At 44.2% G+C, this 26871-nt stretch overlaps 1 protein-coding gene across 2 annotated transcripts in view; it reads left to right on the top strand.

Annotated features, from left to right (window-relative positions):
- The window catches only part of LOC127053174 (monocarboxylate transporter 2-like), a 61067-nt gene that overhangs the window by 11778 nt on the left and 22418 nt on the right, over positions 1-26871 (top strand). The window contains exons 1-2 of one of the 2 annotated variants that reach the window (XM_050957451.1): positions 4655-4849; positions 7123-7380. The exons of the other annotated variant lie outside the window; for it this stretch is intronic. Coding sequence (XP_050813408.1) covers positions 7164-7380 — 217 coding nt within the window. The 5' untranslated portion in view covers positions 4655-4849; positions 7123-7163. Of the gene's footprint in view, positions 1-4654; positions 4850-7122; positions 7381-26871 lie in introns of those variants that run through there. 2 annotated transcript variants of the gene reach the window in all.

Raw genomic sequence — 26871 nt, forward strand, 5'->3', positions numbered from 1 at the left:
AGCCCCAGACCACAGAAGAACAAAAGGAGTATAGCAGGGTATGAAAAGAACCTTCTCTCAAATGAGAGGTGTTAGTCATTCGAGAGAACCAGATTAAGATCCCAGTGGGGGTGCCTAAAGAAGTTAGGCCTATCTAGGTTACCATCAGGATGTGGTCCATGCACAATCTAGATGCAAGAAATTACATATGTGAATTTCTTTCATGCTGGAAAAATATTCTCCCTAATACTAAATGTTCCATAAATACAGTATACCTATTGCTTTATAAAAACAATGAGGAGTCTAGTGGCACCTTAAAGATTAACAGATTTATTTGGGCATAAACTTTCGTGGGTAAAAAACCACTTCTTCAAATGTATGGAGGGAAAATATTGCATTATGGCTCTGAGTACATGTATGGCAGCCAGGCTGTGTGGTTTTTCTGACCCTTAGAAAGGAGACTTGCCCTGTCTGTATCATCTAACATGTTGTGATATGTTAGCATGTCACTGCACAACATGATACTATATAACATCATCACATTATGTCAAAAAATAATCACAACAGGATGCTATTCCACAAGCCCCGAAGATGATTTTGGGTTCTATTTACCCTGATAAACATTGTATGGTCCCAGATTCCTGAGAGTAGAGATTGGCTTGCGTCACCAAGTTGAGATTGATAACTGTATCTGCATGTCTCCAAATCCCGATTAAAATGTCTCTGGTTCAGAGATAGGTTTTGGTTCAGTGTGTTATACAAAGAGGGACTAGTTGCAAAACTCATATCTGGATGTGAACTTCCATAAAGTTTGGAGTGGTTCAGAAATAGCTGCCTTATCCCAAAGGTGGTAGATGGGGCCTTAAGGGCTTTTTATTGATCTCAAAGGGCTTTGAATCAGGCCCTTATATAAACCAGAATTGAGGAGGCAAAGTTGGACTAAATACAGGTGTGAGAAAGCAACTGTAATTTACTGGCAACTTGTTAAATTGTTACCAGTAAGTTTCATAAAGAGAATTTTGATATGTAGGAATTTAAATATAATTATGTATTGCACAGCAAACTGCTGTGCATAAACATGGCGGGATACAACAAAATGTAAATGATATGCTGTTATATTACATATACATGCATTTGTAATATGAGATTTCTAGATTAAAAGCAATACTATGCAGTTTTATGAGAAGGAAATTAGTGTTAAAGGAGGTTACCTGCTTAACAGAAAAATTTCCTTTTTTTGCACAAACAAGTGTAGCCTGATCTAGGGTGTATGGATAATATTAATTTGGATGACATGGGAATTTAATTTATTAATTTACTTTTTATTTAATTTTAATTTATTAATATTAATAATTATCATCAATATTAATAGTATGGGTTTTAGTCTCACCAATTTGTTTGATCAGAAGATAAAAGTTCTTGTCCTGAATCAGGCTCCGCAGAATTTACAAAGGACCCTTGGGGATATGACAAGAAGCTCACACGAGACAGATATAGCCTTAAAGACTTTTTATTAAAATCAATAATATTAAATAAATGGTAAAATAACCAGAGTTACAATTTTACAATTGCATTACTGCTATTCAAAAGATACATATGATAACATAGTATTATATGCAACAAAGCTTTAGTTAATATACTCACACCCTTCCTTGATAACCTGGTGGTAAGAGACAAAGGACCAGCCTTGCAGTTCAAGTTTCTCAATTCTTGAGTGAGGGATGCAGTGCTTAGAAGAAATCTAATGCTAAGAGCTATCAAAACTAAATTAGGGTTTACTTGACTAACTTAAAATCAAAACCTAATAAAACTAAGAATAAAACTTAGGGAAACCAAACTTAGCCTACTTCCCTTGCACCTTAAAGTTTAAGAAGAATTAGTATAGCCTACTAATAGTAGTAGCCATCGTAGATAGATAGAATAGATAGATAGAGAGAAATAGAGTAGAAATAGAATAAGTAAGAATAGAACTGACGTCAGTAAGAATGGAGAGAGCTCTATTGAGGTGGGTCACCTCTTTTATAGGGCAAATGCCGGAAATCCTTCCTCTTATGCCCAAATTTCATTCCTCACCCTCAGAAATGTTAGGGTACACTTACCCTCCGGCTAATCTGTATGTGCATATTGATGACAGCTATGTACACACATCAAACTCTTGTGCTGTACTGGTTAAGCCCACGTCCAGACTAACCCGCGGCATCGGCGGGTTAATATCGATTGCTCGGGGATCGATATATCGCGTCTAGTCTGGACGCGATGTATCGATCCCCGAGCGCGCTTACATCGATTCCGGAACTCCATCAACCCGAACGGAGTTCCGGAATCGACACGGAGAGCCGCGGACATCGATGCCGCGCCGTCTAGACGGGTGAGTACCTCGTTTTTAGAAATTCGACTTCAGCTATGTTATTCACGTAGCTGAAGTTGCGTATCTAAAATCGATTTTAATACCCTAGTCTGGACGTGGCCTAAGTCTGTGGGTACAATATTGAACACCCCTCCCCCCCCGCCATTCTTCATTGTCTACTGGTCTAGGTAAAGGTCTTAGACCTAGATGTAGGCACTTTATTTGGGTATAGGAAAAACAAGATAAAAGGTCAACTTTGCTTTTCTGGGTAAAAGGGCACAGGAGATAGATACACTAACTGTGCTTTAGCTTAACATACTGGATCTGGTCTGTAGCTCTCTTCCATTACATCCAAACTTACTTTAATATAAATCTATAACCTATTACAATATACCAAATACTTAAACTCTAAGAAAAGATATCTATATATAGATAGTATACACAAGCAAGCAGGTTAGTTCTATAGGCTACACAAGTGAAGAGATACTATTTAACAAATCTACAAAACCATTTCTGTGTTCACCTTATCAGATCTATTTTAACCAAACTGTTAAATGTTAAGATACATTGCTTGTACTTAATGTTAGGCAATTCTTCCTTATGTGGTATTTTTCAAATCTACACTTTTTTGTGCGTAGAAAAGAATATTCAGGATTTTGTGATAAATATTTTAAACTTTCTATACATTCGTATATCTTCCAAGGTCCGAGGTTTTCAGTTTAATCTCAGATTTCATAATCATTCAGAAATAACATTTGTTTGTATGCTTTAAAGATTATGCAGACCAGAGGGCATAAAAGAATATTAAACAAACACCACAAAACACCCAAATGCTCTTTGGTTCATAATCGTTTTGCATTTTACAACGTTTATTAGGGCAATTTAGGATGTGTGAGGTGAGTGGAGATGTGGCTTGGGTGTCCTAGAAATTGGGGTGGAGCAAGGCTGCTGGAACAATTTTTATAGTGGGGATGCACTGAAACAAATTGTAAACCCTGTATATAATGGAAACCACTTTGAGCCAGAGGGTGCGGCAGCACCTTTAGTTCCAGCATCTATGGGGTCAAGGGCGGCTCTAGCTTTTTTGCCACCCCAAGCACAGCAGGCAGGCTGCCTTCGGTCCCTTCGGTCCCGCGGATTCGGTGGCGCGCCTGCGGGAGGCCCGCTGGTCCTGCAGATTCGGTGGCTTGCCTGCAAGAGGTCCGCCGAAGGGTGCCTGACTGCTGCCCTTGCAGAGACCATCAGGGCGCCCCCTGTGGCTTGCCGCCCCAGCACATGCTTGGAGCGCTGGTGCCCGGAGCCGCCGCTGTATGGGGTGGGGGGATAATGGGACTGAACCTTAAAAGAACATGATCAGCCTGGTTTTGGCCCACCGTTTAGGCATTTAGGTTTGCTTTTATACATAAAAGAACTTAAATAGCTACATAGAATATATTAAAAATAAGTGGAAAATAGCTTATATTCAAAGACCTATTATTTTGTGCTTCAAATCTTTTCTTTGGCAAAATTTTCAAAACGTTTGTAACCTTTTTTTTTTTTTAAAGTTGTGAGGCCCCCACTCCACTAGTAAGATAAAAGCCATTACTTTTTCTTTTTTTTTTTGATCACTGAATACACAGCTTGTAGTTTGAATTTGGAAGTGGCCTCGCAGGTTCTGCAGTCGGTACACTGCAGCCTTGGGCTCTGGCGCATGAGAACCAGAAGGCAAAACTGGTAGGATGGACACGAGTGCAACACACCCCGACCCATCTGCACGAAACCAAGCCGGGAAACACACTGAAAGGAAACAACACAAAAAGCATCTGCTGTTTCCCGCCCCCTGCACAATTCTACTCCTAGGTGGGTGGGGGCACGTGGTAAGGCGCTGCCGTGTGCCCCTCCAGGGAGGGTTCTCGCTTTTCAGAGCTGATCAGTGTGTTATTTTCACAATGCAGCAGGACCCCCCCATCCCATGTGCCTGGATCGCCCTGCAGAGCCCTTGGCGGGGGCGCATCCGGCTGTCGACCGGCAGTTTCAGACGAAGGCGGGAAGTTTGTGGCCGGCTCTGCAAAGCCTCCCTTTGAAGTGTGGGGGTGTTTTCTTGAGCTGTCCTGCCAGGAGCAAAGGGGGAGCCAGGGTCACTTTTAGCGCGTGCAAGGAAACTGATGCAACAGCTGGCGCGTTTGCACCGCGTCTCCGAAGCCAGCTCCCCCCTCCTCCCCGGCCTGCACCCCTGCGTGGCTGCAAGAGGCGCGCTCTGGCTGGGGGTGGGATTTGCAGCCCCATGCAGAGGCAGGGCGGGGGGGGGCTGATAAGCTGCTGCTCCTGGAGGGGGGCTGGGGGGGCACTTGTCTCAGGGGAAGGGAGTCACCGTTAACCCCCTCCTGCCTGGGCTCCCCCCGGGCCTGGAGCGGGCAGGCTGGCCCTGGCCCCGCCCTCGCGGGTTTTTTAAGCCCCCCTCGCGCTGGTTGCATTGAGTTTTTCCGCCCACTCTGGCGCTTTTCCCGCCGCCGCTGCCCGCGCAGTGCCAGGCTCAGCGCGCAGGTGAGTGGCCGGCCGAATCGCCTGTCTCGGGGAAGGGACTGGCGGGGTGTTTCCAGCTGGGGGGCGCTGGGAGTTTGCTAGGGAGCTGAGCTGGTGGCGGGGGTGCCACGTGTATGTGCCTGTCTGTGGCCTGCCCAGTCTGTGTGCCACATGGCACATGCGTGTGTGTCTGCATGTGCTCTCTGCACCAGCTGTGTGCCACAGGCATGTGCCTGTGTGTGCGCTCTGTGTGCAGCCTGTGTGCTGCATGCATGTGCCTGTGTGTGCGCTCTGTGTGCTACATGCATGTGCTTTGCATGTGCAGCCTGTGTGCTGCATGCAGGTGCCTGTGTGTGTGCTGTGTGTGCGGCCTGTGTGCTACATGCATGTGCCTGCATGTGCTCTCTGCGACACCTGTGTGCCATATGCATGTGCCTGCTTGTGCAGTCTGTGTGCGGCCTGTGTGTCACATGCATGTGCTTCTGTGTGCAGTCTGTGTGTGGCCTGTGCTACATGCATGTGCCTGTGTGTGCGCTCTTTGTCACCTGTGTGTCATATGCATGTGCTAGTGTGCGCACCCTATGTTCAGCCTGTGTGCCGCATGCATCTGCCTACTTGTGTGTGCTAGATGCAGTAACATGCTTGTTTCTTGTGTACCCTGTGTGTGCCACATGCATGTGAGCTTCATGTATTATCATGGTGCCATGTGGATGTACCTGTGTGTGTACACTCTGTGTACAGTGCCGTGTGTGTGAGCCCAGTGTGTTTGCCACAGATCTGTGTAGCCTGTGTACCGTCTGTGTTCCATATGCTCGTGTGCTTCATGCATTATTGCTGTGTCATATGCATATGAGTCCTGTGTATGCTATAAGCCGGTGTATCTGATGTAATCTGTGTGCCATGTGCCTGTGTCACATCGTCTGCATACTATATGTGCATGTTTCTTGTATTGTTTCTGTGTATCCATGTGCATTCACAATGCCGGCCTGTGTGCTGGGTGTGTATGTGATTCCCATGTACTCGGGCTATGTGTATTCCATATGCGTGTGCTGTGTGTTCTGTGTGCATATTCATTCTTTGAATGCAGAGGTATTCTTTGCATATGCCAGTGTGTTCTCAGTGGATACATATTGTGTTCTTTGGGCATGTGCATTGCACATAACAGGGTCCTTGATTAAGAATCCTTTGATCTGATTTGCCCCTGGTGTGTTCTGTGTGTATGCTTATGTCCTACGTGTAGTCTGTGTGCGTGATCGTGCATGTATGTGTTGATTATGCATGTTCCCACAGATGGTAGCAGTCACGCTGTCTTTGTGCTCCTGGCTGCATTTTCAAGCAGCAACTTTCTGCCTTTTCCTGCTTATGTGTGTGGTGGTGGTGATTGCGGGGTTCAGGTTTTCCTTGAACACACACAGCTGTAGGAAGGAGATACAGTGATAGAATTCTGTTCTCTCCAAAAGAGGGGAACGTTACACACAGAATGAATTTTTCCTGGAGTTGCATCCCAGAGTGAGCCATTTGAAGCCACTGGAGTTGCAAAGGGATGTGGAAATGGTCAGAATTTGGGCTGTTATTCTTAAGTAAAGCTAAGATTTTGTCATGGCCATTTTTAGTAAAAGTCACAGACAGGTCACGGGCAATAAATAAAAATCCAGGGAAGCCCGTGACCTGCCCATGACTTCTACTAAAAATAACTGACAAAATGGGGAGGGAGGAGGGTCCAGCACTCACCGCTGCTGGGGCTCCAGGGGCTACCCACAGTGGTTGAGAGCACAGGGATTTCTTCCATCCCCTGTCCTTCCAGCGCTGCCTGTGACAGCTCAGAGCTGCGGGCCCATGGCTGGGAGCTCGGGGTCCCCCGGGCAGCTGCAGTGGAAAACGTCACAGATCCTCTGGAAGTCGTGGATTCCATGACATCTGTAACCTCCGTAACAAAATCTTAGACTTATTCTTAAGTAATAGCCACCTCAAAAGAATAATTATGGAGATCCCTGGTGTCTCATCGGTCGGTAGATAAAAGCGAGTAGGGCAGGCTGAGTCACTAGGCCAGGGTGCACGTAGATTTAGAATGAGCTGCTATCCGCTGCACTGAAGCACCGTAACCTACCATGCCATTTACCTAGGAACTGTGTTTTTCTAAAGCCGTGTTTGAAATTTCTGTTGACTCTGCTTCAGCAGCGGCAAATTTTCCAATCTCATACCACTGAGAGATAGTGAGCGAGCGAGAGAGAGAGAACTGGTTGTGGAGAACTTGCCCAAGGACTAATTTTGCGTGTGTACACTTTGTTTTTCAGGGCTTCCAGAGGAGTGCTTTCTGCTTTAATTTAGCCTGGCCATGTCGCCTCCAGCTAACACACACCTAGCCTACACCCCTCCTGATGGGGGCTGGGGCTGGGCAGTAGTATTTGGAGCATTCATTTCCATTGGATTTTCATATGCTTTTCCTAAAGCCATAGCAATCTTCTTCAAAGAAATCCAGGATTTCTTTGGCACATCCTACAGTGAGATTGCATGGGTGTCTTCAATTATGTTGGCCACTACCTATGGTGGAGGTGAGTACATCAGAAATACCCAGTTGTTTTTGTTTTCTTCTAATGAGGGAGTACAGGTACCTACAGATTAAAGAAACTGTAGATTCTGATTGCACTCTATTCATGTGTGTGTTGGAGTATCTTGCATCTTTTAGAAAGCTGTACTTGGGTAATGACATCAAAAATCTTGTGTTGCACAGATCATGTTTAAGATGCTGCTTCGAGTCAAAAATTCAAAATGTGACTTGAGAGCCTAAATGCCAGTGTCAAAAGTGATGTAGGGACAGATTTTCAAAGGTATTTAGGTGTCTAAAGATGCAGATGGGTGCTTAACTGGGTTTATAAGCACTTACATTAGGCACCTCACTCGGATTTCTGTGGGAGTCAGGCACCTAATCTAATTGGGCAGCTTTGAAAATCTTGCTAGGTGTCTTTCTGCATCTTTAGGTGCCTACGTAACCTTTGAAATTCTCGCCATTGGGTGCTTCAGAGCCTGAATCCCATTCATGTTCAAATCGGCTCGGAAGCATAGGCGCCAACTTTCTCCGGCGCTGGTGGGTGCCTGTACCTTCCCACTCTTTTCCCCGCCCCTGGCCCTGCCCTACTCCATCCTTTCCCTGCCCCTGGCCCTGCCCCATTCCAACTCCATCCCCAAAGTCCCCACCCTAACTCCACCCCTTCCCTGCTCCTATTGGATCCCTTCCCCAAATCCCCGCCCTGGCCCCACCGCTTCCCCCAGCATGCTGCATTCCCCCTCTTCCCCCATCCCTCCCTGCCCCGCGAATCAGCTGTTTCGCGGCAAGAAGCAGGATGCAACGGCGCGCTCGTGGAGGAGGTGGAGGTGAGCGGGAGCAGGGGGATGGGGCAGGATGGGACCCCACCAGTTTTTTTCTGTGGGTGCCATGGGGCCTATGCTCAGAAGTGACTCTGTCCCTCTTGAAAATAGGCCTTCGCCTCTGAAGTCAGATAGTGCTTTTGAAAATTGTACCCTTCTATAAAGCATTGTGGTATTTATTTTATGTCTTGTTCTAAGACTTTTCGATGTTGCATCTAAGAGCTTAGCTATAGTGATTATGGATCTGCTTGACCTTTAGTGATTGTCTTTCTAAAATTTGCAGTTGAGCAACCGTAACTCTGACCCAGCCCAGTGTTTGTTTGGGGGAAATTCCCTGTTTTGTTAAATAAGTAGATATCGGTATGGATAGGTAAGTCTCATGGCCAGTTGTCAACATTAATGTCCATTAGCTTCCCATTGTCCCTCATGGCCTCCATTCAGAGCTATCATCCTCAACATGCTATGGACTGTGTGAACAGGTGCAATATTTGTGGACTTGGGGCAGCTGAGGCAGGAGAGAGAATGGGTGTAGCATGGGGTGTGTGTGTGTGTGTGAGAGAGAGAGAGAGCGAGAACATAGGTGGAGTGAGGTGAGAGGGGAGTGCAGCTGTGGGGGGATTTGGGCTGCATGGGCAGGGATGGGGAAAAGTGGAGCTGTAGTGCTAGAAGTGCAAAAGGACTGAAAGAAATGGGCAAAAACCAAGTATGTCAATGCTGCAAAATATCAAACTGAGTCGAGGGACATGGGATGTGGGACTCAAACCTGGCCCTAAAAAATATTAGCCCCGGGTACCAAGTTCCTGCCATGCCTAGTGGCCTCAGGTGTCTGCAGGTGACTGGTCTGAGTGATTGTACTGCTGTTAGAGGGTGCAGGATGTGTGGGGTTTAGCAGCGTTGCTTAATGCACCCTCGAAACTGCGCTCTTCTGTTCTATGGCAGTGCAGTCTGGCACGTTTTCTGCTCAGTCTGATGGAACGTGCAGGGTTTTCCTGCCGCTCGTGATGTTTTGGATGTCATCCTTTATCATTACACCATTTACCTTTGCCCCGATTTGCGGCATACATGATACCGAGATGGTTTTCTGCTTGCTACATGCTATGGGAACAGCCTGTTTGACCTCATGTTTTGTCTAGCTTCAGATACCCAGAGCAAATTTTACATCATTTCTGGCCCTTTATTGGCAGGAACTTGGACTTTGACCCTCTCTGCTGACGATAAAGTGCCTGCTGAGTTCCCTCAATAGAAGCCAATGAAAGCCTGCCCCACTTTAAATCCCGGGCATGAAGGAGACACAGGATGCCTGATTTGACAGCGTGCTGGAAATGTTTTTCCTTGTTTTGGCCTCAGCAGGTAACTTGTCCCAAGCAAGATGGCAGCTGTGAAGCAATTTGGCCTGTACAGCAAAGGCATTAATATCTTTGGGAGTAGCATTGCCAGATGTCTAAGGCCTTGATCTAATGCCCATTGGAAGTCAATAGGAGTAGCGGGCTGAGTACCAGATAACTGGCTATGGTGTTCAGGCAAAGCCGAACATTGAGCAGAGCAATAAATGAAGCAGTCTGAATTGTAGCTTATCGTTTGTTGTGACAGGTTGTAAGTTCTGTAATACAATAGCAATAGCTAGTCACCCTCATCAGCTCACAAAACAGAGCATATTGGGTAGCTCTTACTTTTTGCTACTTCCATTGTAACAGACTGTGAACAACCTGGGAAGTCTTTGATTAAACTAATGTAACGGCATGTCAGTCCTGAATCGGAGTTCCAGGAGGTTACTCCCATTTTTTTTGCATGCTTTTAAGATAAAATGAATACAGTTTTCCTTCCTCATGGAGTAATGCACTCTGGAAAGGTTAAAGGCATACACATAGACTCATAGACTTTAAGGTCAGAAGGGACCATTATGATCATCTAGTCTGACCTCCTGCACAATGCAGGCTGCAGAATCTCACCCACCCACTCCTGTAAGAAACCCCAACCTGGGTGGAATGCTCTTGGGCTTGTATTTGTTGACCTAGAGCTTGATTCAAGAAATCAATGGGAGTCTTTCAGTGGACTCCCTTGGGTCAGTCCCATAGAGCCCAGCCTTGCAAGGACATGAGCACATCCTTCCGTGGGCGTGTCGGGCTCTCCTCGCCTCAGAGGAGTGCTCAGAAGCATGCAGGCCCACAGGAAGGATGTATAATTTTTGAAAGGTCAGTGCTCGGGGTGATGTTCACGCAGTAGTTTGGCAACATAAGCTCTGTCCCACCAACCCAAGGCATAGCTGCTCTGCCCAACCCCCTTCTCCCTCATCACAGTAGTCTCCTCATAATGAAATGCATGGCTTGGCAGGGACTGGGGACTTCTGTGAGAGGTTCCTTTGCTCCCCTTGAAGCTCATTATTTGCTGTGCATTTAATCCTTTTAAATTGATATTGATAAATAATCATAGAAATGTAGGACTGGAAGAGATGTTGCTAGGTTATCTGGTCCTGTCCCCTGCACTGAGGCAGGACAAGATATTATCTAGAACACTCCTGACAGGTGTTTGTCCAACCTGTTTTTAAAAAACCTTCAGTGATGGAGATTCCACAACTTCCCTACGTAATTTGTTCCAGTGCTTGACTACCCTGACAGTTTGGAAGTTTTTTCTAATGTGTAACCTAAATAGTTCTTGCCGCATTTTAAGCCCATTGCTTCTTGTCCCAGTGTCAGTGGATAAGGAGCACAATTTCTCACCCTTCTCTTTATAACAACCTTTTACGTACTTGAAGACTGTTATCAAGTCCCTGCTCAGTCATCTCGTCTCCAGATTAAACAAACCCATTTTTTTTCATTCATTCTTTCCTCATGGGTCACGTTTTCTAGACCTTTAATCATTTTTATGGTTCTCCTCTGGACTTTGTCCAGTTTGTCCACATCTTTCCCAAGGTTTGGTGCCCACAACTGGACACAATACTCCAGTTATCAGCACACTTCTCGTGTTGTGCTTACAACACTCCTGCTAACACATCCCAGAATGATGTTTGCTTATTTTTGCAATGGTATTAAATTGTTGACTCATATTTAGTTTGTAACCCTTTAGAACCCCCAAATCCTTTCCTGCAGTACTCCTTCTGTCAGGTAGCACACATCTTGAACCCGCCGAATGGGAGCCTTATCCTCTCTGCCACTGAACAAACTGCTGCTAATATCCCACTACCAGCAGTGCACAGACTGACTCCGCTGGGTCAGATGACTAACAGCAGACTGCTGATTGGGCATCACTGGGTGCAAAGCTTCCTGTTCCTGTCCCATCCCTTGTCTCAGCAACTAGTTACTAGGCCTGTTGCTGCCTAGACCTCTGAGACCAAGTTCCTGCTTCCTCGCCTGGTTTCTGCTCCTTGTTCTTGATGTCTCGCCCTGTTCTTTGTTCCTCCCACCACACCTCTCCTCTGTTCCTGTCACCATGCCTTGAGCCCAGTTGCTGATTCCAGCTTTCACCCTTGGTGTGACCACAATTCTGATGCTGCTCCTGATTCCAACCAATAGGTTAGGCAGCCCACGTTTTGGGCCCTGACATCCAGTGGAAGTGCTACTGTGGGGACCTCCACACTGTGGAGTTGGAGGCTAGATTAGGTGGTTGGGGAATGTTAGGTATGTGGTTAGCTGTGGAACTCACTGCCACAAGATAACAGTGAGGGCAAGAGTTTAGCAGGATTAAAAAGGGCATGTATATTTATTTGGGTAATGAAAATACCCAGTTAGAATCATAAGTATTAAACCAGAAACAAGTTCTGGGAGGGATATAAACCCTCATGCTTCAGGGGTCAGTCTAACCACTGAAGTATCAGAAAGGAACTTTCCTTTGAGGTAGATTATTCCATAACTGCTTAATTCACTCCTCTGACATATGGTATTGGCAACTGTTGCAGAAAAGATGCTGGGTTAGATACAGTCTGGCAATTCCCATGTTCCTACGTTGTAATTCATTTTCTTCTGGCTTTTACATTGTTCAAAACAATAGGGCTAAAATACAGTGTATGCTTTTATATAGGACATTGGAATGGAAGGCATTTTATCCTAATTAGCTAACTGTCCCTTTGAAAGGATTTTAAATGTTACCACATATGAATTGCTACCACAATTGTAACAGAGGGTCAGTGAATGCATAGAGATCCATCTTTGGAGCAGCTGTATGATCAAGACCTTCACCTTTGCCATACAATCGTTTAGAATTATACACGTTTATTTGTCCTCTGCTCCCCTTCTCCATTCCTGCATTGGGTTTATGTTTGTTTCAGTTTTCCACAAGTTGGTGACGCCAAATTGCTTAGTGACTGCAGACAAGTTAGCCATGGGAGTTTACAGAACATTAAACACTTGAAGCACACTTGCCCCAGAGTGTATTTAACCCATCTAATGTGATTGACTGAGCATTTAACAGTAGAGCAGGCTGACATAAACAGCTTGAGTGATTTAGAAGATGTCATTAAAGGAACAGGGCACCAGTTTATATGAGTTTTCAGAGTTTTGTTCTGCTAAAGCAGCTATTGCAATTGTCTGCTGCAAGCCAATATAATAAAACCTGTTTTACTATGCAAGGTAGTTAATAGTTTGACATCAGGTTTTGTAACTTTGTTTTTTTAATTGAAATAATAAAGTAAGAACATAAGCTTTTCTATATATGCTCTTTACTAGAGCTGGTTTAAAAAATATAATTTTCACAAAAATGAAACCTGTTGTTTTTTGGTCTTGTTAAAATTTTGATGAGAATGTCATCAGACTTTCTAATTTAAATATGTTTCAACCAGCAAACAGAACAAAAACTTTGTAACATGTGCTGTAGTTACCAATGCAAGAGATGGAACCCAGAGCTAGATTCTCAAGCTGGTGTGGCTAGCAATGCCTCAAAAAGCAGAGCTCCAGACTGCAACTGCCCTGAGCTTTGGGGAAGTTTGTCTGGATTTTGATGTGTGCTCTGTGGTTCAGGGTCTTCTCTAAATAATACCAAATGATGGCATCAATGCACATTATTTTTCTGACCAATAACGGTATCCTGTCCTCACTGGAGAACTTTAAGTAATTCTATTTCCAAACCAGGAGAAAACCAAGACATCACAGGTGACTAGACATTGCACTGGTGGGCATGAAATATGAAATATGAATAATAAATTCATAGATCCCAAGCCCAGAAGGGACCATTGTGATCATCTAGTCTGACCCCTGTATAACCATGCCAGAGAACTTCCCAGAAATAATTCCTAGAGCTGATTTTTTTAGAAAAATAGTCAATCTCGATTTAAAACTTATCAGTGATGGAGAATCCACCACGATCCTTAGTCGTTCAGTTGTTTAATTACTTTTGTGTTAAAAATTTATGCCTTATTTCCAGTCTGAATTTCTCTATTTTTAGCTTCCAGCCATTGGGTCACGTTATACTATATATAATCAAATCTATCTTGCTGTAATTTCTATAAATGAGCCTAGTGCCATACTAATATACACGGTAGGGAGAAGTAACTGGTCTCCAAATATTCATTTAGCCTAAATGAAGATTCATGAAAGTTTAATATCTTTTTATGATCTGCTCCTTTCACCTCGTTGCGTCGGTGTGGTTGACTCAGACCAAGAAATAGAAATGAAAGGCAATAACGCTCCTCTGACAGAATGCCAAGGTTCAAGGGCATTCCTTGCCACGGCCTTTCCAGCACGGTGGCCCTGGCCCATGTGACCCAGAGATCTACCAATGGCGTCAACCTCCTGACAGGGATTGCTCAGCTGGCTGATGGTCCAACATCTGATCTTCATTTGCCCCCTCTTATATCTTCAATATGCTGAAAGAAGACCTCCTCCCCCCAAAAAAACCCCACCAACAACAAAACCAAACCTGTATATTTGGGCACCCAACTTGAGACCCTTTTAAAGAGGCTTGGTTTTCAGAGGGTGGGTGCTTAGCACTTTCTGAAAATCAGGCCCCTTCACAGTGTCTCAAGTTGGGACCCCAAAATCATTGGTCCCTTTTGCAAGCCTTGGTCATATATTCATCCTGCTTGAAACATGGGGAGAACGTGGCGTGTCTGGATGTGGTGTTATAAAACAAAACAGTCTAAAATAGATAGGGAGTAACCTTGCCTGGATGCCAGGGTAAATATGTTGTAATTGACTACTGTGAAATGGAATTCAACTAGCTTATCCAGCTGGTGTTAGCATGAAAAAGAGTGTATGTCCATACTGTGCCTTGAGGGAAGTGAGACAAGTGACTGGTTTCACACCTCAGCAATCAGCCATTTAGCAGTGAAATCAAGGCGCAAGACTTACCCAACCTCACTTGCAGCTGTAGGGCTCTGTTCCAACCCCCGTGCCAGTGAAGCCCAGTATGTATGATAACCCAAAGTTGTCTCTCTTGTACAGTAGCAAAAGGGCCAAATGCAGTTATTTGGGATCTAGCCATGTAGATCAAAAGCCTTGTTCAAAGTCAACAGTCAGTGCTGTTTGTTCATCTCAGTTCATTGATGGGTCAGTGTCCTCCTCTGGCACCTTTTCTGGGCAACTTTCCTATACGGGATTACTCTTAATCCTGCAGGGCTGATAACAGAAGAATATCCTTGGTTACCGGCTTGGCTATGTGCCTGCTTGTGTGCTGATGAAGAAAGAAGTGGTAGCACTGCTTGAGAAAGACTTCTTTAAGTGGGTTTCTAAGTCTGTGAGAGCGAAATAACTGTACAGCAGATTGAAAGGCATTGGGGTGGGATGCTGGAAACCAGCATAGCTCCACTGAAGTCAGTTCTCCACCAGTTGAGGAACTAACCCTGTATGTTTCAACAAAATATGGAGACTCTTGATGTTCTGATTAATAATAGCCTTTATTTTCAGACTTCCTCTGCCTACTGTCCCTCATTGTCTTGACATGATCCTCATTATAAGGATGTTCTTTCATTATGCCATGCTCTCTGTCTGCATTTCACAAATGAGTCAGAAAGAGCTTGTTTTCTGTTACTTCTTTCATACACCAAGCCAGACCTGCAGCTGGCGGAAATCGGTGTAGATCTGTTGACTTCGGTGGAGCACTGCTGATTTATAGCAGCTGAGGGGCTGGCCCATAATATCAAAGCTGCTCTGCTTTTGGGAAATAAAATTGAAGAAATGGAATACTTGTGTTTAATCACTATAAACAATTTACATTTTCCTTAACGTGTATTCAGGGAGGCAAACAACCTACCTTGTTTTAAGATGGAACTCGATACGTTTGTGAATGGGATTCTGTGAAGGGATTGCCTGCGATAGCAGGGCCTGGACTCAAAGACTAGGAGGGGCCTTTTAGTCCTGAATCCAGGGGTGAAGGCTGCAAAATGCTGAGCAGATTCTGAACACCCTGCAGTCAGTGGGAGTTGAGGGCACTCAATATCCTGCATTATTATGCCCATTGTACTTTTGGGTCTGGATTGACAGGCCTAGAGAGTGTAGAATTCGGTCTGTCCTTCGCAGACCTCTTTTCTAGCCACAGAACAGGCATGAAAGAGACAGTTGTCCCTCCACTGGCGTGATCCAGAGAGTGGGTAGTTCAGTCTCCAAACTTGTTCCTCCCATGGCATCTCTCTAACACTACTAGTTAACCAACTGCTGGTATTTTTTCATAGATTTTTAAGGCCAGAAGAGACCATTAGGAACATCTAATCTGGCCTCCTGCATAGCACAGGCCAAGTTTTATCCCTGTTTTGCAGATGGGAAACTGAGGTGCCTAAATGCCTTTGAGGATCCGGGCCTCGTTACTTGTCCAAAGTCACACAGGAGGTCTGCAGAAGAAGAAGGAACTGAATGGGGCTCTCCAGAGTCACAGGCTAGCAGCCTAACCACTGGATAGGGTGGCCACTGACGCATCCCCAGAATACCGGGCATTCTGGTCCATGTGGGAAGGTGCAAGGTCAAGCCACACGGAGGATGCCATTTTGAAGAGTTTGCTGCACTATCCCTGTCTGCGTGACCTCTTTGCCTGATACAGTGTGTCCTCTATGCAGAATACTGGTGCCAGACAAGGAACAAACCACTCCAAAATGGGACTGTCCGGCTTGTGTATCACTGGATCATCCTCCCTCTGGAGGATTAAAGCTGTTTTGGAAGCCTAATGTCAAGCAATGTGGTTTCTAACAAACCTGATGATCCTCGCTGGAATGGTGCTCCATCCTTTCACTGTTACATTTGAGAGAGGCCATTGCTCTGCAACGCGGGGGTCTATCAGAGTAACCATTCTCAGCCAAAATCACATGAGGGGTCTGGGTCCCACTGGCGAAACAGTCTGTTAAAATATCTGTTGAGGCAGTTGGTGCAATTTCTCACTAAATATGTTCATCATGCCCATAGGCAAAGCGTGCAGAAGGGGCAAAATGTGCTCTCCGCTGAAACTTGAAGGCTTGTACGGCATGCCCATTAGCACTTCCACTTGTCTTTTAAATAGTTCAATTGAGAACACTGGATTGGGATTCAATAGACCTGGGTTCAATTCCTGGCTCTGTCCCAGGCCTGCTGAGTGATCTTGGACAAGTCACTTCCCCTCGCTGTGCTTCAATTTCCTCATCTTCGAAATGGAGCAAGCACGTCACAAGGTAGATCAGTGTCACTATGAGATCTGTAGATGAAAAGCAATATATAACAGCTAGGTAATATATGTATGCAAAGTATTACTATTTGCATCTACCACACCTGTTGGGGCTCACTGTTAGAATGCTTTAGAATTTGTGCAGGTGTTTGCACCTGCGAAGCACAGACACAAATTTGATGAAACATCAGGGGCTGCTCTAGGTATTTTGCCACTCCAAGCACAGCGGGAGGTCCCCGGTTCCGCGGATTCAGTGATACGCCTGCGGGAGCTCCGCCGAAGCTGCGGGACCAGCTAACCCTCAGCAGGCATGCTGCCGAAAGCAACCTGCCTGCCGCCCTCGCAGCGACCGGCAAAGTGCCCCCCCCTTGGCTTGCCGCCCCAGGCACAGGCTTGGCATGCTGGTGCCTCGAGACCCCCTGTGAAACATATGAGCAAAGTGATAGGATATGGCTCTTAATGGAACCAGTGTCTTCAGGGATGCTGTAACAGGGAGGTTGGTTGTGGGATTAAGACACAGAGGAGCCACTTAAGAGACTTGGATTTGGTTCCTAGCTCTGTTGCAAAATCCTTGGGAGGCTATTTAATCTCTGTGTGCCTTAGTCTCCCCATCTGTAAAAGGGGAATGCAACTCATTCCTTTGTCTGTTTGGATTGTACACTGTGTGTCTGTAGTTTATAGGAATTGGGTAGTATCCCTTTAAATAGTTAGGGATTCCTCTCTGTCTTCTATTGCAGAAGCCACCAGAACCTAAGAGAGCAGCCGGGTGTATACATAGGTAGGCCACGTATGTTTGTAATTACAATTATTTGGACCCTAGCTGTGTCCGTGTGGTTTCCTCAGACTCTTAATGGTGAGTAGAGAGCAAAACCACAAGAGCGCTTTACTGTGTGTTTGCACAGCACCTGGCACAATGAGATCTTGGTCTCCGTTAGAGCCTTTTGCTGCTACTGTACTACAATTAATAAATAAACTGAAGGACAATCAAGGCAATATCCACATACTAATATTTACGCTACTGTTTTGAGAATCACTGTCTGAATGTTTTGATGTACAGGAACATACAAGGCAGCATCTGAAAACTCCAAAGAAATTGTGATTTGTTTTTGAATACAACTGTGATCCGTGAGCCAGACAGTGTTTGTCATTATTTATTATTTATCAATTTGAATTTGGATGAAAAAGCCAGAGGATCTAATTCTGGAGATCCCCTCTATTGAATTTTTTTTTCTCTCACAAAGCTTGTAAACGCTTAATGCAGCATCTGCTACCAACAGCAAGGCTGGGCTTGTATTGGACTTGGGAAGTTGAAAGTCAACAATTGACCTTGCACATTTTAATCCAGAATTGTATAGTTCCATTGCATTATGCTGCTAAGACTATACATTACAATGCTGGGTATAGAAAGGATATGCAAGTACATAAGGCATTATGGATAATGGGCCTGATTCTGCAAACTCAGACGAAACTCCCAGTGAAATGAGGGCTGTGGGATCACACGCAAAGGTAACTTTAGGCCTGATTCAAGAGTCATTGAAATCATTCCATCAGCTTCAATGGGCTGCAGACCTTTCAAATCACTGTACAAATATCAGTCCTCAGGACACCCCTCAGGAAAACCAGAAAGGGTGTGTTACTTGCTCAGGGACACTCAGCACATCAGGTTACTACTCTGAAGGTCCCAAGCTTTATCCATTAGATCACACTGCTCATTAACATTTTACAATGATCCTACCGCATATGGGTATTTTCATCTCTCTTTTCAACTCCCCACTTAAATGCAGATCTGTTCAAAAGGAGAAACACATGGAACGTGGTCCAGTTCAAGAAATGTTTCCTTCAAACTGCAATTATTTTAGGAGGCATTCTGCTCAGGTGGGGGTCTGTTACCAGCATGTTGACAGTAAGTGCTGCAACTCTTGCATTGCCTTCCCCAGAAACAGTTCACTGTGCTGATTCTGCAAACGCTTACGCATGTAATTCTACTCATGGGAAACCAATGAGACCACTCATGTTAGTAAAGATACTGGTGGGTTCAGGATTGGGGCCCAGGGTTCTATATAACTTAGTCTAAATAGAGACAAAGTGTCTATGAATTAGGCAGTTAATACCTTTGAGGATCTTGGCCAAAACCACCACTTCAGGGGATATCAATGACTCTAAGCCCTGGGCAGCATTAGCACTCAGTTGTTTGGTGCTCGCTGTTACATGCTTGTAATGCCTATTTCTGGCCTATCTCCAATCTTTCCCATAATACTGTCACTGATAGATGTGAATTAGAGTTTGTGGAATCAGGAAATGTTGGAAAACGTCAATTTCACCGAACACATACAAATTGATGGGAAAAAATATTTCCATCCATGATGATAGAAATTTACAGACAGGCAAAATAAGAAAAATGCTATTTCAGAATTTATTAGAGGTTGATTTAAGAATATTTACTATATATTTTGACATGGGAAGTTGACAATCTGTGTTTGAATGATTATAAGGCTAAAACTTTTTGAAACTGAATGTCTACTGTCATTAAATAGTTACTGTTTCACCCTGCCCCTAATTTCCTAAAAGTGTGAAAATTTAAATTGATAACAATTAAAAAAATGCTTAAAATCCACAAGTTTCTGCAGCCATGAAACTTGAAATCGATAAAAATTGGAAAAAATGCTTAACAATAAACATTGATATTCTCTGTTATAAATAAATAAAAATCAAATTCTGCCAAGTCTAATTATGATTAAGCCAAGCCTGGTGCTTTACATCAGCAAAAAGAAATGCATTACTCCTGCGCTGAGCAGTTTGTAATCAATGGGATTGATTTTCCACGGTCCTGCACCTGGCTTCTGTTCCTGGCCCTGCTACTGATCTGCAGTGCCACTTTGTGCCTCTGTTTCCCCTTGTGCCCTCTATCTGCCATGTCTGTGTGTTTGCAGGGACAAGTTTAGCACAGTGAGTTGAGTCTCTTGGCACCACCGTAATACTACTAATAATTTGCACTCACTTCGGGCAGTTGTAAATTCTGGCAAAAGGGACGTGATGGAGAATGAAGCACTAGGTTTAGACATTTAGTATGAAGTTGAGGGTAACAGCGGAGCGGAGTGGGGAGTGGATGAGGGAAGGAAGGTCAGTATTTACAGGAATATCATCACCTGGTGACTCACTATAGAGACGTGTTCAATTACATAGTGCTGGTTCAATGACAAAGATTTTTTTTGTATCGTATATGTAAAAATAACTGTGATTATCGCCTCGCTTCTTGTGGCCATCTCTGAAGATGCAACGCCTAGAGAGGGACTGGAATGATGAGACGTTAGCTGCAGGCCAGCCTCCCAGTTGCTGGAAAAAAAAACCATGTTGTTCTACTTAGACGTAAACTGGCCAGATCAGGGATGATCTTTTTGTTCAATGTTTTTACAACACCTATCACAATGGGGCCCTGGTCCGTGACTGGGGCTCCTAAGTCCCACAGCAGTAGAAATAATTATAAATAATCATTATTCAGTATTGTTCCCATGACTTCTCATTCTGTTGCCTTTCCGTACCGAGTAGTTTTTTCTGGACCTTGATTCCATTTAGCATTTATAGGTCATGTTTTACTTACAGGATCTAAGGTCCCAATCCTGCCAGCACTTAAACATGTACTTCACTTTACACCCATTGAGTTCAGTGGCTCTACTCCCATAAATAAAGAGAAGCCTGTGTGTAAGTGTATGGGTGAGGCACTAAGGGACAGATTTTAAAGGCATTTAGACACCTCACTCCCATTGATTTCATTGGGAATTAGACACCTAGATACTTTAAAAATCTACCACTACGTCCTTAACTTGCTGTAAGAACAAGAACCCTGACTGTTAAATATATAGCTTCATTATAATCTGAATCCTTCCTGTCGCATCAGATGGCCTGTAGGGAATGAACAAGGCTTCGTCATCCCTGTCTATTGTGCTGTGGGCTGGAAAGGCTCCCTTGTTGTGTTCACTGTTTTCTCTGCCTGTAGCAGACAATAGTTTAGTCCCCTGAGTGCTGTAATACTTTGGTCTAAATCTGGGTGGTGAGCCTGGGAAGGGGATGACTGGGTGGCGTTTAGCAGCCTGTGATAGACAAGAGGTCAGACTAGATGATGTAGTATCTCTCCTGGCCTTAAACTCAATGAGTACATCTACACAGCAAAAAACCACCAGCAGAAGCAAGTCTCAGTGCCCAGCTCAACTGACTTGGGCTCACGGGCTGGTGCTGCAGGGTGAAAAATAGCCATGTAAACGTTCAGGCTCAGACTGGTGCTCGGGCTCTAAAATTCACTGTGCTGTGTAGACGTACCCTGTGGTGCTGTGACAAGTGTAGGTCGTGGGAAGTGTGGAGGACCAGTCGGCTGCTTTTCCTTTGGTCCTTGCCTTTTACCCGGTCCGGCATGGGTGGCCCTACCAGGAACTAAAACTCCCATCGGCATAGCTCTCTGGATTGTTGGGGTACATAAGCCTTCCCACCAAGTCAAGGTGGGAAAGGATCCCAGGAAAGGATTTTCGTTATAATGCTGATTTATATTGAGAATCCATGCAAATAATGATTTTGGCTCTGTCATTGATGGGGCTCTGTCAGTTCATACACGTCTACTGAACATCACAAACCACTCAAGCCCTACAAGGTCACCACCTGTGTACTTCATTTTTTGGTTGTTTTAAATAGCCCCATTCTAGTTAACAGCAAATAGTAGCACCATGAATTCAGGTGAAATATTTTGGTGTTTTTGGTCTTCCGTCGTCACAAAGCTTTATCACTTTGTCCTTGGGTGCAGCTAGCAAGGTTACCAGACCGGAGGAACAGAGTTGTGACAGACTTAACAAAAAAGGAGAATACTATGTGCTAGTAAGAAAAAAAATCAAAGGTGTTTTTTGGAGTGATGGACTAGGTATTGTGGTAAATTACAATCTGTTCAAAAAAGTATATTTTAAAGCCAATGTATTAAATCTGTACAGTATGAATTTCATCCTGGTGATGCAATTGCAGCCACATGGGTTGCCATTAGACAGATGGTGCCAAATGTGGACAAGAAAGATCTGCTAGGGCTTTCCCAAAGCTTTGCTAACACAGTTAGTGGTCTTCTTAGCGTATGCACAACATGCCTCAGGTGGCATGTGTCTGGGATTCATCACCAGATTTGGTCCTCTGGTTGGATCATTGGCTTTCCTGGCTTGGACCAGGTATTGATGGGGAGTGTGATGTGAATGCCAATCCATGCCCCCCCTCCCCAATTCATGGTGACTAGCCATATTACAACTATTCTAGCCCTAGAACAGGAGCTACCAACCGCTGCTTATTCAGGCCATATTATATAGCACTGTGGCTGTAGACAAAGAACCCTTATAAACATGCATGATGAAAACTAGCTTCCTTGTAGACTCAAGGAAGATGTAAACCAAAGCCTTCTGAGGTGAGGAAATGGGTGTGTCAGTGGTTTAGCAAACTAGCTTTCTGCATTTAGACATTGGATGAAGATAGATTATGAGAGGGATATATTTCCGTCAAAATTTCAGCCAAGATTGAGGGGCAGGGGGGAATTCACAAAAAAGCCAGGCCAAGATTTTCTAAAACTGGGAGTCCTAAGTTAGGCTATCATGTCAATACGTGAGCGTCCTAATGAGCAATACATCCACATTTTTCAGAATTGCTAAGCAGCACCCACTGAAGTCAATTCAAACTGCAGCAAGTTCGGTGTTCCTGCAAGTATTGAGGTGCACTTATTGGGGTGCCTAAACATGAGTTTAGGAGCCTAACTTTAGGCATTGTTTGAAAAAAATCTGGGCCCAAAGCTTTTCAACATGCCATCTTAAATTCTGAACCTATGCACGTAGGACATGTATCCTGGAAATTAAAATGTAAAACCATAAATCCAGTAGATCAGAGCTAGGATCCTTTGTTGCTTCAAAGCTGGTTCCTCTTTTTCACATTGAGTGGCAGACTGATAAGAGGTGAGAGACTCCACCCTTCTGTATCTCAGAAGTATGGCACACAAATTAGCGTCACAACGCTGGATAATGTTAATGTAATTAAAATTTACTAGCTCCATAACGTTTGCTTCAGCTTTTAAAAGAGATGATTTTATTGTCTCACTCCAGGTTTATCACACAAACACCTTTCTCACCCAGAGTGAATGGTGGTTGACACCAATGTCTTATTAATTGTCAGAGCTGCCACCACGTGTGTCACTCTTCTGCTCATTTATTTAACAATAAATATTCATACATGCTAATTAATCCAGTGTTGACAAGGGACAGATTTTAGTAAGCCCTTTGCACAGTGGTGGATAACACCAAAGAAGTATTTGTTAGTGCAACTATAATTTGGGTCTTCTTCCTTCTGAGGAGTAGCCTGGATTTTGGGCTTCCAGGTCATTTAGTTCTTTTATGTGGATTCTTACAGACTCCTTTTAAAGAGTCACTTTCATTTCTGAAAACTCAAAGCTCAAGGTGAAAAGTAATTGGACAACATAACAAATGAGACGGTGCCTGCGTTTATTTCCCGTAGGCAAGTTACTGTATTTTGCTGCCACTAAAATCTGATTCTTTGACACGGCCTTTTATGTACAAGCAAGCGATGAATGGAAACCTGACACAGGTATGAGAAAATAGATCTTTTGAGCAGATCAGGCATTAAACTGGTGTGATTTATATGGGCTGAATATAGTGCTTTACTTTCTATCAGTCTTCCAGGAGTGGTGGGTGGACATTATTCCCATAGTACTTTAGGGGATGTTTAGTATAGATCACTGTTCCCCAGTCCATAAGGTTTTCTGGAGGACAGGACAACTTGCTAGTGCACACCCCTCCCCCTCATGGCATAAGGACTCTGGAATGGAAAACAGTTAATGCATATCTCCATTTCTGAGCCTTCACATTGGTTTTTACTGTAAATCTTGCAAATCTCTTAATCCACCTTTGCTGGATCCTTTTCTCCATTGTTTCGCAGGAAGGAACCAGCAAAGAACAGACCCAAGTGGTGGTACTTGGATAGCTTTCCAGTATCCTCCAGCAGCACTACATGCTCTGACCACTACATGTTGGAGCTACAATAATGAATGCTCTGAATCGTTTAACATAGGGAATACTGTGCAGTGTCCAGATCCAATTCCCCTCTCAGTTACATGGGGACAAATCAGGAGAAGCCCTGCTGAATATAATGGAGTAATACTGTGGGTAATTCCAACAGAAGAGAGAGGGGAAGCAGATCCATCTCTGAATGTTCTCTACTGGCCCACTTCTTTTCCCAGGTGACATGATTAATGAAATTCACAGAGACTGAAAGTTCATCGAGAAGGAAGCTCTTTCCTGGGTCATGTCATTGGCTGCCTCGCTCACCAAGCTAGGGGCGGGGGAGAAATGTTCATTCATTTTTATCAGTAAAATATCCATTGCAAAAATCTTGATGTCTATTCCGCATGTCAGGCAGTTTACTGCACGTAATGTATTTTGGTCTAATAAGAGGCTTCAGTATTCAGCTTTATCTACTATTTCGTCATTAGAAGATACCAGGTGATCACCCTTTCTTTGTGAGGCACTGGGCTAAAAATGATGGATCTCAGGTGTTTTTGGTTTTGAAAGCTATGCACTTTATTGGTGACACACTCAACAGCTGCTGAATAGACCGCAAAGGCTTTTTCCTCATTTCTGAGACTTTTCAGAGGATCTGTCAGTGCTTGCATTGTTTCTTCTGCAAGATCAAGGCAAGTAAGTGGCAGCTTTATGAGTGTATTGTAGAGATATGCCAGATGTTTCTCGTGCCTTATTCTCCCCTAGTTCTATTAATTAAGAGGCAAAATCGCAGAGGCTCATTTAAGCCCCACATTCTTTCCTACTTGCAAGAAATTGGGATGATTTAGTACAGACTGCAGGACAGGAAGCCTACGGCTCCTGCACATTTGGCCACACAGGTATCCGCAAGAAATATGGGCTTGGGATCTGAACTATGCACACTGCTGTTTTAATTAGTTTCTGCGTGGTAATATTCAGTATCTTTATTCCATCCATGCACTCTAAATAGCTTGTAAATGACAAGTCCTACCTTTCAACTCCGGCAGTGCCCAGAGATGTTGTCACAGGTTTAATTTTTGCTGTAGCCTCAAGCGAAGCAATAATCATGTTGCCTTTTTCTGTAGCTAGGGTACTGGCTCCTTTGCTCGCTACTCCTAATTCCATTCCACTGTATTGAGCTGTTTGATGTTTTCTGAAGCTCCCCGGAATATTTCAGGGGAAGATTTATGTATGTAACATTTTTTGGATTGCCAGCATGTAAGGGACTCCTTCTGGGAGGCGTGGGGGGGGGGAAATGTAGGTATATTGGAACTAGTGAGGTGCATTTGGGCTCGTGGGTGCAACATTACTCATGAAAAGACATTGGAATGGGTGGGGAGTGTATTTGTCTGTGCTTTTCATAGTTGCAAAAATCAGCTGGGTTTGTGTGCTATGCTGAGCACAGACATGTAATACGCTGCACGTGACAGAGATGTGCTAGCCATGGAGCATGGGTGTGTCTGGAGAGTGATGATAGTGTATGAAATACCATTTTCGCTCACCGCTTTCTCAAGCCTGCTCCATTCAAATCGATGGCAGATCTCTGACTGGCTTCAGTGAGTGCAGGACAAGGTCCTAACTATTCAAGCAGAAATAATTTGTGTGGGATTTTCAACTTGCTTAGGTGCCTTTGGAAATCCCACCCATGGCTGCTACAAAAAGAAATGGTAATTAATGCTAATGTGGCAGAATCTCAGTGGTGTTATCTGCGTGACCTGCTTCACCACTGAGATTATATATCAGTACAAATACACAAATTAATCTGGTTATGATAACACTGATCATAAAGACAAAGCCAGATCCTCGAAGGTCACATAAGCCTGCTATAAAGCACATTGATTGAAGATGAAATCTTGTGGCATGCATCAACAGATGGAAATAAGATTAAGAACAAAGCTCTTGATAGTAACTCGTATTTTGCTTGGGCAAGAGACAGAGCTTTCTTGGGGGCTGGAACAAACTCTCAAAGGATGGAGCCACCACAAACCCCTCTCTTTGTATTCCTGTAGAAGGTGCACTTTGACCTGCCTTCACTCAGGCCTTGTCTACACCGCTGGGGGTGGTGGTGGTGGTGGGAGATCGATCTAAGTTACGCAACTTCAGCTATGTGAAGAATGTAGCTGAAGTTGACGTACTTAGATCTACTTACCACAGAGTCCACACTATGTGATGTTGACTGGAGATGCTCTCCCGTAAACAGAAGAGCAATCGGTGGTTGAAGACCCACTAAAATGACCACCGGTTTATCAATTGCAGTGTGTCAAACGCCCGGTAAGTGTAGACAAGGCCTAAGAAAAACTCGCACACAGAAATCCGCTAATTTCAAAAAATTTACAGACAATTTTCCCCTGGGGGAGAAGAAGAGAGACAGAAGAAAAGACCAGAATTAAAGATGCTAATCATGTCACTTAACACTACTGGAAGACACTTAGGTACATTGATAGGTACAGTAAAGAAACCGGACAAAATATGCCTGGCTGTGGAAATCATGTCGGTGGTGCCTCGTGATGGTCTGAAGCCACACTGGGACTCTGGCAGTACTTCCTTTGCAAGAGGGAGCAGACGATTCAGTAAGATTCTAATAAGAATCTTACCAGCGATGGAGAGGAGGACAATGCCTCGATAGTTGCCACAGTTGGCCTGTCTCCCTTTTTGAAAATGGTGACTATCTCAGAATTATGTAAGTCATCAGAGATTTCTTCAGTGCACCAGATTTTGAGGAGCAGCAAGTGAAGCTCGTTAGTCAGTGTTTCTCCCCCCACTTTCAGTACCTCAGCTGGTATGCCATCAGGACCTGGTGCTTTATTGTTCTTCATTTGTTTATTTGCTTTGCAGACCTCTTAAGGTGTTGGTGGGTTAGCAAGAGTTTCCCAGATTGGGTGCTGAGGGATGGAGTCGATGGTGTCGTCAGTCACAGTTGTTTCTCAATTTAGAAGCTTTTGGTCACGTTCCTTCCAGCGCTCTTTGATGGATTTGTTATCTTTAGGAAGGGTACTACCATCTTCTGATCTCAGAGGTGTGAGGACACCAGGAGCTGAATATGGCCTTTATCAATCTGACCAA

Source organism: Gopherus flavomarginatus, chromosome 6 (genome assembly GCF_025201925.1).
Source record: "Gopherus flavomarginatus isolate rGopFla2 chromosome 6, rGopFla2.mat.asm, whole genome shotgun sequence".
Classification (NCBI taxonomy): domain Eukaryota; kingdom Metazoa; phylum Chordata; order Testudines; family Testudinidae; genus Gopherus; species Gopherus flavomarginatus.